General features: G+C 42.6%; 2 protein-coding genes across 3 annotated transcripts in view; one reads left to right on the top strand and one right to left on the bottom strand.

Annotated features, from left to right (window-relative positions):
* LOC128838359 (uncharacterized) overlaps nucleotides 1-9,274 on the bottom strand; it is a 164,160-nt gene extending 154,886 nt beyond the window's left edge. Inside the window, exons 1-2 of one of the 2 annotated variants that reach the window (XM_054030480.1) lie at nucleotides 9,264-9,274; nucleotides 2,599-2,711 (exon numbers count right to left, since the gene is read on the bottom strand). In XM_054030480.1, coding sequence (XP_053886455.1) covers nucleotides 2,599-2,614 — 16 coding nt within the window. In that variant the 5' untranslated portion in view covers nucleotides 2,615-2,711; nucleotides 9,264-9,274. Of the gene's footprint in view, nucleotides 1-2,598; nucleotides 2,853-9,263 lie in introns of those variants that run through there. The other variant, XM_054030481.1, reaches the window with a different exon arrangement.
* Nucleotides 1-13,877, top strand: part of CLNK (cytokine dependent hematopoietic cell linker) — an 88,119-nt gene that overhangs the window by 61,623 nt on the left and 12,619 nt on the right. Inside the window, exons 15-17 of the mRNA XM_054030479.1 lie at nucleotides 7,970-8,010; nucleotides 12,565-12,698; nucleotides 13,484-13,561. Of these exons, the coding sequence (XP_053886454.1) occupies nucleotides 7,970-8,010; nucleotides 12,565-12,698; nucleotides 13,484-13,561 (253 nt within the window). The remainder of the gene's footprint in view (nucleotides 1-7,969; nucleotides 8,011-12,564; nucleotides 12,699-13,483; nucleotides 13,562-13,877) is intronic.

Below are 13,877 nucleotides of genomic sequence, written 5' to 3'. Positions count from 1 at the left end.
TAAAACCATTTTAAGCCAAAAATCCCATGGGAAACCTTGACTAGTGCACAAATGTTGGTTTAAGGAAATGTTCCTGTTCAGAGATGCATGCTGTGGTTCCCTAAAATACAATCATGCAGAGGTATGTGAGTCCATAATGTTTTTCCCGTATTACAGAGGTATTCCTCCCTCAATGATGCAACGGAGGTTGTTTACATTAGGACTGAATTTGGCACAGTGACTTTACCTGCCAAAAATTCAAGCTTAACATGATTTCTGAAAAATCAAGCTGTGGCTTTCTTTTGCTTGATACAGAGTCACCCTTGTGACCTGTGTGAATCCAAGTGAAACTTGATTGAGTTGCACTTTGTATTTGAGATCATTCAAACCTAAAACTGAGAGCAAAAGTCAGGGAATGTGAATCCATAAGAAGCAAAAACTGATGGAAAAGTTTTATGAACCCCTGCAAACTGAGATAACCACCTATCACATATAGAGAGGAGAGCAACAAAAATGACTAAAGGTCTAGAAAACATGACCTATGAGGAAAGATTAAAAATATGCATTTCTTTAGAGAAGAGAAGACTGAAGAAGTATATGATAACACTCTTCAAGTGTGTAAAAAGTTGTAAAGAGGAGGGTGATAAACTGTTCTCCTTATCTGCTGAGGACAGGACAAGTAGTAATGGGCTTAAATTGCAGCAAGGAAGATTTAGGCAAGACATGGGGAAAAACTCCCTAACTGTAAGGATAATTAAAGCACCAGAACAAGTTACCTATGTGTCAGAGATGGTCTAGATCAGTGGTTCTCAACCCGTAGACCATTTGTGGCCCAATCAGCACAAAGCTGAGGCCCATGTGACATTTTCAGGACCATACAGGTAGTATATATATTGCGTGGATGCAGCCCACATAACAGAGAGAGCTGCATATGTGGCCCACAATGGTAAATAGGTTGAGAACTACTTGTCTAGATAATACTTAGTCCTTCCTCAGTGCAGGGGATAGGACTAGATGACCTATCAAGGTCCCTTCCAGTCTGGCATTTCTATGATTCTATATTATTACCAAATTTAGGACATGATCTAAAGAGATTACCATTAAACAGGCTTTGAATGCGGCCCTGTTATCTACCAATTACAATGCAGAGTTGTTCCCTCTAGTATAGTTTTTATTGCTTTAGCCAATCTGTTTTTTATAAAAAAATTCTGAAGTGATGAGTCTTCTGCTTTTCTAATACATGGTATTTACTTGTGAGCAGTCTCTGACTCTAATATATTTATACAGCATACTGTGACCCGGGTCGGGTCCCAATGGGGGCCAGCTACGATCACTCAGTTAGCGTGAACTGCAAAGAATGGGGCAGACAATCCCCCAAAAGCTGGTGAATATTCCAATACTTAGATTTACCAAGGCAGCATAAAACAGCTTCTTTATTACCTTACTGATTACTCAGAAGTCCAATAACACAGTCCCTTAAAGTGATCTAGCCTCAGGCCTCCATCCAGGTACCTAAGGCAAATATGATGAAGATTCCTGATCATCTTATTTCATCATATAAAAGAAAAGGTTCTACCAATCCCAAATGATCAGACACATTACCTCCCAGGTTAATGAATGTTTCAGATCTTACCCAAATACAAGCTACAGCCAAATCTTATTAACTAAACTAAAATTTATTAAAAAACAAAAGAGAGTATGGTTAAAAGATCAATATACATACAGACATGAGTTCAATTCTTAAGATTCAGATTCATAGCAGAGATGAGGAGCTTTGCAGTTGCAAAGAGTTCTTTTAGAAATAGTTCATAGGTTATAGTCCAATGTCCAAATACCATATTCAGGGCGTACCAGCACAACTGGGACCTCAGTCTTGCGTCTCAAACTTCCCCTGATGAAGCCTAAGCAGATCTGAGATGACAGAATCAGGACCCAAGGACCTTTTATACAATTTCATGCCCTCTTTGACAAGTTGGGAGTTCCTCTGGGAACAAAAGGCAATGAGGATGACTTTGAAGGAGGCCCACCACTGGTACTTAGCTACAGAATTAACATAAGGCAATTTGCTTGTTCCTCCACCATTCACAGATTATTTGCTATACATTTCAAAGAGAGATGAATACAGAGATATCCCGTGTTTACAATTCATTTAAATGTTAGGCTATTCTTTTGATCTCTGAATTATCAGAATATAGCATAGAGAGGGACTGTTGATTACATTGTTCACCCAACTCATATATATGTAAATACACAAAAACATTATCTCCCCACATGTCTTTTGAGGGTTGTTTATTTTGCAGGATGTTTAACCCTTTTTAGCCATGCATCACAATAAAAAAATTCTGATGCGATGAGTCTTCCACTTTTCTAATACATGGTATTTATTTGTGAGCAGTCTCTGTCTCTAATATATCTATAAAATCATTGTCAAGAACAAATCATGTCAAACCAACCTAATAGCTTTCTTTGACAGGGTAACAAGACATGTGGAAGGGGGGAAGCAGAAGATGTGATATATCTCGATTTTAGTAAGGCTTTTGATACTGTCTCACATGACCATCTCATAAACAAATTAGGGAAATATAATGTAGATGGAGCTAATATAAGGTGGGTACGTACCTGGTTGGAAAAACATTCCCAGAGAGTAATCATCAATGATTCACAGTCAAGCACCAAGGGCATATAGAATGGCATCTGGCAGGGATTGGTCTGGATCTGGTTCAGTTCAATATCTAGATAAAAATGATTTAGATAATGGCAGAGAAGAGTACACTTAGGGTATGTCTACACTATGAAATTAGGTCGAATTTATAGAAGTCGATTTTTAGGAAGCGATTTTATACAGTCAATTGTGTGTGTCCCCACTAAGTGCATTAAATCAGAGGAGTACCGTGGCTAGCGTCGACTTTCGGAGCATTATCCCACAGTTCCCGCAGTCTCTGCTGCCCATTGGAAGTCTGAGTTGAGTTCCCAATGCCTGATGGGGCAAAAACATTGTTGCGGGTGATTTTGGGTACATGTCGTCAGTCGCCCCTCCCTCCGTGAAAGCAAAGGCAGACAATCGTTTCGCGCCTTTTTTCCGTGCAGATGCCATACTGCTTTCAGCAGACGGTGCAGTAGGACTGCTAACCGTCATCATCCAACCACCACTTCCACTGCAACTCTGCTCTCCTGGTGCCATGAATCCACCTTGCAGGTCCTCTCGTCATTCTTTATAAATATCTATTCTTGTGGCATCCTGTCGTCATCCACTGCTTCCACTGCAACTCGGCTCTCCTGCTGACGCCATACCACAGAAAGCATGGAGCCCGCTCAGCTCACCTTGTGTTGTGAGCATTGTAAACACCTCGCGCATTATCCTGCAGTATGTGCAGAACCAGTACCTGCAAAAGCAGGTGAGGAGGCGACAACAGCGCAATCACGATAGTGATGAGGACATGGACACCAACTTCTCTCAAAGCACAGGCCTTGGCAATTTGGACATCATGGTGGTAATGGGGGAGGTTCATGCTGTGGAACACTGATTCTGGGCCCAGGAAACAAGCACAGACTGTTGGGACCACATAGTGTTGCGGGTCTGGGATGATTCCCAGTGGCTGCGAAACTTTCACATGCGTAAGGGCACTTTCATGGAACTTTGTGACTTGCTTTCCCCTGCCCTGACGTGCAAGGATACCAAGATGAGAGCAGCCTTCACAGTTGAGAAGCGAGTGGCGATAGCCCTCTGGAAGCTTGCAATGCCAGACAGCTACTGGTCAGTCAGGAATCAATTTGGAGTGGGTAAATCTACTTTGGGGCTGCTGTGATCCAAGTAGCCAATGCAATCACTGAGCTTCTGCTATCAAGGGTAGTGACTCTGGGAAATGTGCAGGCCATAGTGAATGGCTTTGCTGCAATGGGATTCCCTAACTGTGGTGGAGCGATAGACGGAACACATATTCCTATCTTGGGCCCGGACCACCTTGGCAGCCAGTACATAAACCGCAAGGGGTACTTTTCAATGGTGCTGCAAGCACTGGTGGATCACAAAGAATGTTTCACCGACATCAACGTGGGATGGCCGGGAAAGATACAGGACACTTGCATCTTCAGGAACTCTGGTCTGTTTGAACAGCTGCAGGAAGGGACTTACTTCCCAGACCAGAAAATAACTGTTGAGGACATTGAAATGTCTATAGTTATCCTTGGGGACCCAGCCTACCCCTTAATGTCATGGCTCATGAAGCCATACACAGGCATCCTGGACAGTAGTAAGGAGCTGTTCAACTATAGGCTGAGCAAGTGCAGAATGGTGATAGAATGTGCATTTGGATATTTAAAAGTGCGCTGGTGCAGTTTACTGACTCGGTTAGACTCAGCGAAACCAATATTCCAATTGTTATTGCCGCTTGCTGTGTGCTCCACAATATCTGTGAGAGTAAGGGGGAGATGTTTATAGCGGGGTGGGAGGTTGAAATCGGCTGGCCACTGATTACGCACAGCCAGACTCCAGGGCAATTAGAAGAGCACAGCAGGGTGCGCTGCGCATCAGAGAAGCTTTGAAAACCAGTTTCATGACTGGCCTGGCTACGATGTGACAGTTTTGTTTGTTTCTCCTTGATGAAAACCTGCCCCCTTGTTTCACTCTACTTCCCTGTAAGCCAACCCCCCTCCCCCCTTCGATCACTGCTTGCAGAGGCAATAAAGTCATTATTGTTTCAAAATCATGCACTCTTTATTAATTCATAACACAAATAGGGGGATAACTGCCAAGGTAGCCCGGGAGGGGTAGGGGAGGAAGGAAGCACCGGGTGGGGTGGTGGATGAGGGGAGGAGGAAAGGACAAGGCCACACTGCACTTCAAAACTTATTGAATGCCAGCCTTCTGTTGCTTGGGCAGTCCTCTGGGGTGGAGTGGTTGGGTGCCCCCCACATTCTTCGGTGTCTGGATGAGGAGGCTATGGAACTTGGGGAGGAGGGCGGGCGGTTACACAGAGGCAGCAGCAGTGGTCTGTGCTCCTGCTGCCTTTGATGCAGCTCCACCACATGCCAGAGCATATCACTTTGATCCCCCAGTAGCCTCAGCATTGCATTCTGCCTCCTCTCATCGCACTGCTGCCATCTCTCATCTTGCTCCCACCACCTCTCATCTCGTTCGTCCCTCCCATCCTCACGTTCATTTTCTGCTTTCCTGGACTCTGACATTGTTTGCCTCCAGGCATTCTGCTGAGCTCTTTCAGTGCGGGAGGACTGCATGAGCTCAGAGAACATTTCATCGCACGTGTGCTTTTTTCACCTTCTTATCTGCGCTAGCCTCTGGGACAGAGATGATAGGGGGAGTATTGAAACATTTGCAGCTGCGGGAGGAAAAAAAGGGAGAGTAGTATTTAAAAAGACACATTTTAGAGAACAATGGGTAGACTCTTTCACAGTGAACCAAGCTGTTAACATTACATAGCACATGTGCTTTCGGTACAAGGTCGCATTTTGCCTCTTATATTGCGGGCCTGCCAGTTTGGTGTGAGAGATCACACTCACAGGGCCAGGCAACAGAATTCGGCTTGCAGGCAGCCATGATAAGCCAAAGTCTTTCAGCTTCTTCAACCTTCGTAACATGTGGGAATTGTTTCAAACAGCAGCACCCTCCTTTCCCATACCAAGCACCCGTTGGGTTGGCCATTTAAAACGAGGGGCTGTACTGGCCATGAATGCATTCCAAGTCTTCAGAGCAAATTAATCATTAAACACGCTTACTTTTAAACCATGCATTATATTTACAAAGGTATACTCACCAGAGGTACCTTTTCCAGCTTCATGGTCCGTGAGTCCGCCTTGGGAGGGTTGGGAGGGTATTGGCTCCAGGGTGATAAACAGTTCCTAGCTATTGGGGAGAATGGTTTCTCCGCTTGTGTGCTGTGCACTATCCTCCTTCACCTCCTAATCTTCCTTGTCCCCAAAATCCTCATCCCTGTTGCATGAGACTCCCCCTTGCAGATGTCCACGGACAGGGGTGGGGTCATGGTGGGAGACCCGCCTAGAATTGTATGCAGCTCATCATAGAAGCGGCATGTCTGGGGCTCTGACCCGGAGTGGCCATTTGCCTCTTTGGTAGGCTTGCCTGAGCTCCTTAATTTTCATGCGGCACTGCTGTGGGTCCCTGTTGTAGCCTCTGTCCATCACGCCCTTGGAGATTTTTTCAAATATTTTGGCATTTCGTCTTTTGGAATGGAGTTCTGATAGCATGCATTCATCTCCCCAAACAGCGATCAGATCCAGTACCTCCCGTTCAGTCCATGCTGGAGCTCTTTTGCGATTCTGGGACTGCATGGTCACCTGTGCTGCATGGTCACCACACTGGCTAAACAGGAAATTAAATTCAAAAGTTCCAGGGGCTTTTGTTGTGTACCTGACTGGTGCATCTGAGTTGAAAGTGCTGTCCAGAGCAGTCACAATGGAGCACTCTGGGATAGTTCCCAGAGTCTAATACCATCAAATTCTGTCCACACTACCCCAAATTCGACCCAACGATGTTGATTTCAGCCTAATCCCCTCGTCAGAAAGGAGTACAGAAATCGATTTTAAGAGCCCTTTAAGTCGACAAAAATGGCTTAGTTGTGTGGATGGGTGCAGGGTTAAATCAAACTAACGCTGCTAAATTCGACCTAAACTCGTAGTGTAGTACAGGATTTAGAACGTTTGTGGAGGATACCAACCTGGGAGAGGTTGCTCGTGCTTTGGAGGATAGGATTAAAACTCAAAATCATCTGGACAAACTGGGGAAATGGTCTGAAGTAAATAGGAAGAAATTCAATAAGGACACATGCAAAGTACTCCATTTAGGAAGGAACAATCAATTGCGCATACACAAAATGGGAAATGACTGCATAGGAAGGAGTACTACAGAAAGAGGCCTGAGGGTTATAGTGGATCAAAAACTAAATATGAGTCCACACTGTAAAACTGTTACCAAAAAAGTGAACATAATTCTGGGATGTATCGGGAGTGCTGTAAGCAAGACACAAGAAGTAATTCTTCCACTCTACTCTACGCTGATAAAGCCTCAACTGAAATATTGTGTCCAGGTTTGGGAGCCACATTTCAGAAAAGATGCGGACAAATTGGAGAAAGACCAGAAAAGAGCAACAAAAATTATTAAAGTCTAGAAAACATAACTTATGAGGGAAGATTGAAAAAATTGGTTTTGTTTAGTCTGGAGAAGAAAAGATTGAGGGGGGGACATAACAGTTTTCAAATACAAAGGTTGTTGCAAGGAGGAGGGTGAAAATTGTTCTAGTTAACCTCAGAGGATAGGACAAGATGCAATGGGCTTAAATTGCAGCAAGGGAGGTTTAGGTTAGTCATCTGGAAAAACTTTCTAACTCTCACGGTAGTTAGGTACTGGAATAAATTGCCTAGGGAGTCTCCCTCAAAAGATTTTTATGAATAGGTTAGACAAACCCTTGTCAGGAATAGTTCTGCCTTGCATGCAGGGGACTGGACTAGGGGGGAGGGATAGCTCAGTGGTTTGAGCATTAGCCTGCTAAACCCAGAGTTGTGAGTTCAGCCCTTGAGGGGGCCACTTAGGGATCTGGGGCAAAATCAGTATTTGGTCCTGCTAGTGAAGGCAGGGGGCTGGATTCTATGACCTTTCAAGGTCCCTTCCAGTTCTAAGAGATAGGATGTCTCCACTGATTTATTTAGATGATCTACTGAGGTCCCTTCCAGTCCTATGACTCTATGACTGTGGTTCCTATGCACCAACCTTTAACACTATTTCCCTTTGTAGTCATTAGAGCTCAAACTTATACATTTTTTCATGCTACATTCATCTCACACTTTCCTTGTCTTCATTCTTAATGTTTAACAGATTATTTTGATACAAATTCATCCCTGATGGAACTCAATGGCATTTAGACTTTCCATATTTTTGTCTTTGCATATATGCAATATCACAATCAATAACAGAGTGAGTATTTGCACTTACTTAACATTATTTACTACTTTCTCCTAGCTCCCCTTGTATGCTGAGTAGTAAAAGTTTTCAAGGCTCAGGTAAGAATCCTAAGATTCCATACAAAAAATCCCTGTAAAATAGGAATGGATAAGTCCTAATGTCACAAATATATGTGCAAATACTTCTATGATGAACTAGAAAATAGTTGTATTATTTTTGATTAATACAATGTATGCCTGTGTGTTTGTTGATGATGAGTTACTTGCTATGGAGTTAGATCAAAAAGGGTTATTAAAGTAAAACAGTGACACACATACGAGTCCTTGGGGAAACAGTAGGGAACCTGTTTAATTGGGAATTCCCCCATATATGGCTTTATCCAGGTGAAAAAAAAAGCTTACTCTTTCCCACACTAAGCTCAGGACAAAGGAGATGCTAAAATATTACATGGCTCTGGGCCTACAAAAAGGAGAAAGTGTGGATAAGATAACTCAGGCCTGGGCTACACTAGTGGGGGGGTTCGAACTAAGATACAGAGTATCTTAGTTCGACTTACCTGGCCGTCCTCATGGCGGTGAGTCGACTGCCGCGGCTCCCCCGTCAACTCCGCTTATTCCTCCTGCCGAGGTGGAGTACGGGCATCGATTCGCGGATCGATTTATCGCGTCCGGACGAGACGCGGTAAATCGATCCCCGATACATCGAACACTACCCGCTGATCCGGCAGGTTGTATAGACGTATCCCTCAGGTACCCCAGGGAACATCAGTGAGAGATGACAGTCATACAAGGCAACACACAAAGACAGGAGTGTGATGAAAGCAGTACAGTCTGCTTCTCCCAGCCACAGATGGGGGTTAGCTGGGCTGAGGGGAACTTACAGATGCTTTTAAAGAAAGATTAAAGTGTAGGCAAGGGGAAATACATAAAACCGCAAAGATACAAACACCAGAGTTACAGACTGACCAGTCAACCGGACACCATGTGAAACCGGAAGTAACCAATCAGGCATCAACAGAGATTTAAGAAAAGAAAAAAAAAAAAAAAAAAAAAGAAAAAGCAAGTACTGTACTGTGCCTGTATTGCATCTTAAAGGTAGGCACATCTGGACTGCCTGCCCCCCGATGGGGCAGCCACTTACAGCAAAACGCTGGGGCAGCCAGCTCAAGGCAGCCAGAGACAACAGAGCCGGAGCAGTGCTGGGGTCTGTGCAGCTTTCACCCCTTTCCCCTCCCCCACCGGGAGGGGGATGTGATCTTTTTACCCCCTCTCCCCCCGGCCAGGAGGGGGGGGACACTGTTTACACCTATCCATCCACCCCTGTCCAGAGGGGGACAAGCTTGCAAACTCACGCAGGGCTGAGTAAATTGCTCAGCTGCTGCTGAATCCTGGTCTGGAGTGTCAGCTGCTGGAACTGGAGCCCGAACTGCCTTTGTTCAGCTAACATGGCTGGGGAACAGGGAGACCCAGAGTTCCAGTCTAAGTGGTGGACTGAGGGGTACACCCAAGAGGGATAAAGAGTGGTCTAATGTGTGGCTGGCCCAGTAACTGACAGCTTTGTTCCGTTCTATTCATTTTGTCTGCATCTTTCTGGTTCTGATTACCAGCAGTGAATGCATCATTCAAGAGCAGTCTCCTCAGAGACACACACACACACAGAGAAATACTCATCTCTCCAATCAGAAAATGAGGTTTCTTCACATGCTGCTAAAAGCAGCACTGGCCTTTTTACTGCCAAATCACACTACAAACATGTCAAACCTGCTGTCCACTATCACCCCTGGATAATCTGTGTTGGTAAAATGAAAACCAATTTTATGTGACCCCAAAATTTTACCCATAAGTATTGGTTAGTACGTATTGTTGTTTACAGTAATGTTCTCATAATACCACACACACTAAAAAACACAAAAACCCTCTACTAACCAACCTTAGCACAGGCAAGAAAGAAAGAACAAAATCTCTTTCTTTCAACCGTAGAAAAGCAGTCAGATATTATGGCGATTGGAGCCATATATTTATCTAATTAGGCAGCTAGCTAGAATGTGAGCAGGGTTATTGTTATCACCTACTCTCCAGGGTTGGTTATAAAACAATGAGCCCCCTACTGTCTTAAGCAGAAGACTTTACTATCAGTTTGTAATTAGCTGAATGTAGACAAGATGTCTTTCAGGCACAAACACCTGCTAAAGGGAATATCTTCGTGTATTGCCTCTATATGTACAGGTTGATGTATGAACAGTCTTTGTGTTAACGTATAAGAACCAGAAGATAGATTACTTATAAATAAGAATGGAGTGGCTTTAATTTTCTTTTGTTTTTTTATTAACAGAGCTTTTTATTGCATTAATATTGCACCAGGCAAACAAGCTTTTGTTATCAGATTTCTCAAGTTAGGCAGGGTAGGGCTCAGTCAGTTCTTGTGTTTTGCAGGAAGTGGGCCTGGTGATGAATGCTTCAGCTTATCTCTACCCAGCTACCAAAACCTTTATCTTCTCCCTTGACTACTTTTGCAAATGCATTGATGTATTGCCAACACAAAAATCTGAGTCACACTGAATTTAGGGGCTGCATAAGATAAAGTTACTATAAAAATAAACATCACCAGGAAAAAATTCAATAATTTCATGTGTTTTATTAGATCTGCGGTCAAATTTTCAGAAGTGCTAAGTGACTTAGGCTCTTAAGTCCCATTTCCAACAGACCTAAGAGCCAAGTTTTTAAAGGTATTTACGTATCTAAAGATGCAGACAAGCATCTAAGCGAATTTTCAAAAACTCCCAAATAACTAACTCTCATTGATTTCTCTAGGTGCCTGAATACCTTTAAAAATCTGGACCTTAGTGGGATTTTCAAAAAGCACCTAACTAAGTAGGTTAGGCACCAAACTCCTATGGAAAATGTCATTTTGGTTGAAATTTTCCAGGTGTTAATAAAAAAAGTGAACTTTTTTCAAGGATTTTGGAAGGCATTTTTGGGTCAAAAACCAAACTTTTCTTGTAGGAAAATAAAAAATTAAACAAAAAATTTTAAAAACAATTATTTTTAATAGCAGCTCTAATTATTATATTAAATCAATCAAAATCTCCATTTAAAAAAAAAAATACCCAAGACTGCAACAGAATTTCCAGGCTGCTGCACCACAGTTCCACACAAAGCAGGAGACTTTACAGCAATAAATTCAATATAGTGCATACGAAATCTTGCGTGTAGGGCTGTCTCTCCCCTCCGCCCCCCTCCGGCCCCCAGAAAGCAGCAACTAGTTCTGTACCTGCAATCAACTGTGGATGCAAATGATAGAGCTTTGGTATCTAGTGACCTGATTTGCAGCTGCAAACTGGATATGTAGACATAGCACAATTTGACACACACAATTGATTGCAGACACAAAATTATAGGCCTGGTTCCAGACCTTTTAAACATTTGGCTCACAGCCTTCATTTAGGAACTGATCCAATGCCCAGTGTAGACAATAGGAGACTTCCGACTGACTTCAATAGGCATTGTTTCTTGTCTTTAAAAATAAATTTTATACTGTTAGAAGCCAGAATGTGGTACATACCTGCACAAAAAAATGCATTAATTTTAAACACATGAAAACTATTACTTTTCTGTTAAATAACTTGTTTTCAAGATTGGGTGTCTTCATTATTCCAGCATGCAATATGGTCAGAACAGTAATAAACTGATAGTGCAAGAAAGATAGATAAAATATAATGAAATACAGCTTGGGTAAACAGAGCAGGCCCATGTAATAGACCCCAGAAAGAAAAGATGGAATATCTAGATAATCACATTTTTCTTTTCCTGCCTTATAATCATTTATTGTACCCCTTTCCACATTGCATTTTTCAAAACAAACAAAATATTCTGTTACATAAATGACATGCTCATGATATGCTTTTAAATATTGTTACAATAATCCAGTTTTATTCCAATATTATCTGTACATTAACTATTGTCTGACTAGCAAAAATTAGAAATGTATGACTGCTTTTCACACCTTCCAGGTGTGCGACAAGTAGCAGATGTCACTTCTCTGAACTCAGACTACAGGGCCGGAGCCAAAGCTCATAGACTTAATTGGGAAGACCCACGTTAAGTAGAGCAGCAGAGATCCTGAACATTTAGAGATTCCTGTGGATAGGTGGACAGAAGTGGTATCCCCAAATGGTGGGATTGTGAATGGCTCTAATGTACCTCAGACCAAGCATTGCTAAGGCTACAAACATAGATCCATGGAAGTATAAAATGTGGTAAAAGGTTTTGTTACCCTTATAGCACATAGATAGTCATAAATATGTTCTGCTAAAGCACTATTTTGACCCTGGGGCCCTTAGAAATTATGTTGTAAATAAGTAGTACATATTTAATATTTGCAAGTGACTTTCATTGTGCGGGAACGTTGAGTGAAGTAAAAAGGAATCCTTGGAAAATGCCATTGGGCCTGATTCTGAAATCAGTGGAGTTATAGCCGTATCACCCAGATCAGAATCAGGCCCCTTTATTTTAAATGTGATCACAAAACTGCATTTTCAAATAAGAAACACTACACTTTAAGGTATTTTCAATAAGGCACATATGCTGGCAAAATGACATGATGGTTGAAGTACAGAACAACATGGTTTTTCTCCCATTAATTTATGTTTACAGGATCCAGATTAAACATACAAAACTGTTCAATTGAGAGGTCACCATCTCCAGGAAAGCACAAGCCTTCTGAATGTAGATCACAAGGTATATATGTAAACCTGCCAACACCGCATCTTACGAAGCCTGTTGAAAAGGTAAACAACCCTCTGATACATTAAAGAGTCAATTTCTTACCAAAGAGATGTAGTTGTAGTAGTATATATTATTTGCATTACCATTGTGCCCCAGTTATAGACCATGGCCCTATTGTGCTGGTTGCTGTACAAACACACAGCACAAAGATTTCAACACTGTATATTCTGTATGTGTACACACTGACATATTCACAATAGTTGGGTACTAACTCTAGCTAGGCACCTAAGTGGCCTGGAAACTGTGGGTGCTTGGTGTAATGCTGCTTGCAGTGACTCATGAGCATGAATACCAACCTCAGGGCAGACTGTTAAGAATCGGGGAACAACCTGCAAATTGGTTGTGAATTCTATACTTAGATTTCACCAATCAATAATCGAAGTATAAACTCCACAGGTGTTATAATAGCCTAAATATGGAGTCACAGAGAGTCCCTTCAGGTATTCAAATCTATCTTGCCACCCAGGTGAGCATACCTTTGTAACAGGTGGCTTACACCAAGAATCACAGCAATATTCAGGTTAGTCCTGTCACCGTATCTCCGTGGGTCACAACTGAGAATACCAAATTCAGGACAAACTGTTGAGAAACAGAGCAGACACTCCTCAAAATTGGTTGTTATTCATCCATAAGACATACCAGACCAGCAACAAAAGTAAACTTCTGTTTCACCACACTGGCTAACAAGAAGTCAGAAAATCAGTCTATTCAGTATATTTTCATTGGTTTTTGCTTCTGAAAACTGTACTTCATTTCTATATACTATGCATAACATCTCAAATTTCAGGATTTAAATAAATATGACTGGTATACTGGAGAATTTGATCGTCAGAAAGCAGAAGAGGCTTTGTTACAGGAGAACACCGTGAGTATCACTAATCTTTAAAGCAATGGGTTTAACTCTCTGAGGCTTGGTCTACACTAAACCCCCAAATCGAACTAAGGTACGCAACTTCAGCTACGTGAATAACGTAGCTGAAGTCGACATACCTTAGTTCGAACTTACCGCCGTCCAGACGCGGCAGGCAGGCTCCCCCGTCGACTCCGCGTACTCCTCGCGGAGAGCAGGATTACCGGAGTCGACGGGGAGCACTTCTGAGTTCGATTTATCGCGTCCAGACTGGACGCGATAAATCGAACCCAGAAGTTCGATTGCCTGCCGCCGAACCAGCGCGGTAAGT

The sequence above is a fragment of the Malaclemys terrapin genome, chromosome 5 (assembly GCF_027887155.1).
Source record: "Malaclemys terrapin pileata isolate rMalTer1 chromosome 5, rMalTer1.hap1, whole genome shotgun sequence".
Taxonomy (NCBI): domain Eukaryota; kingdom Metazoa; phylum Chordata; order Testudines; family Emydidae; genus Malaclemys; species Malaclemys terrapin.
Note: the sequence above shows the minus strand (reverse complement) of the source record. Positions and strands in the feature narration are given on the sequence as shown.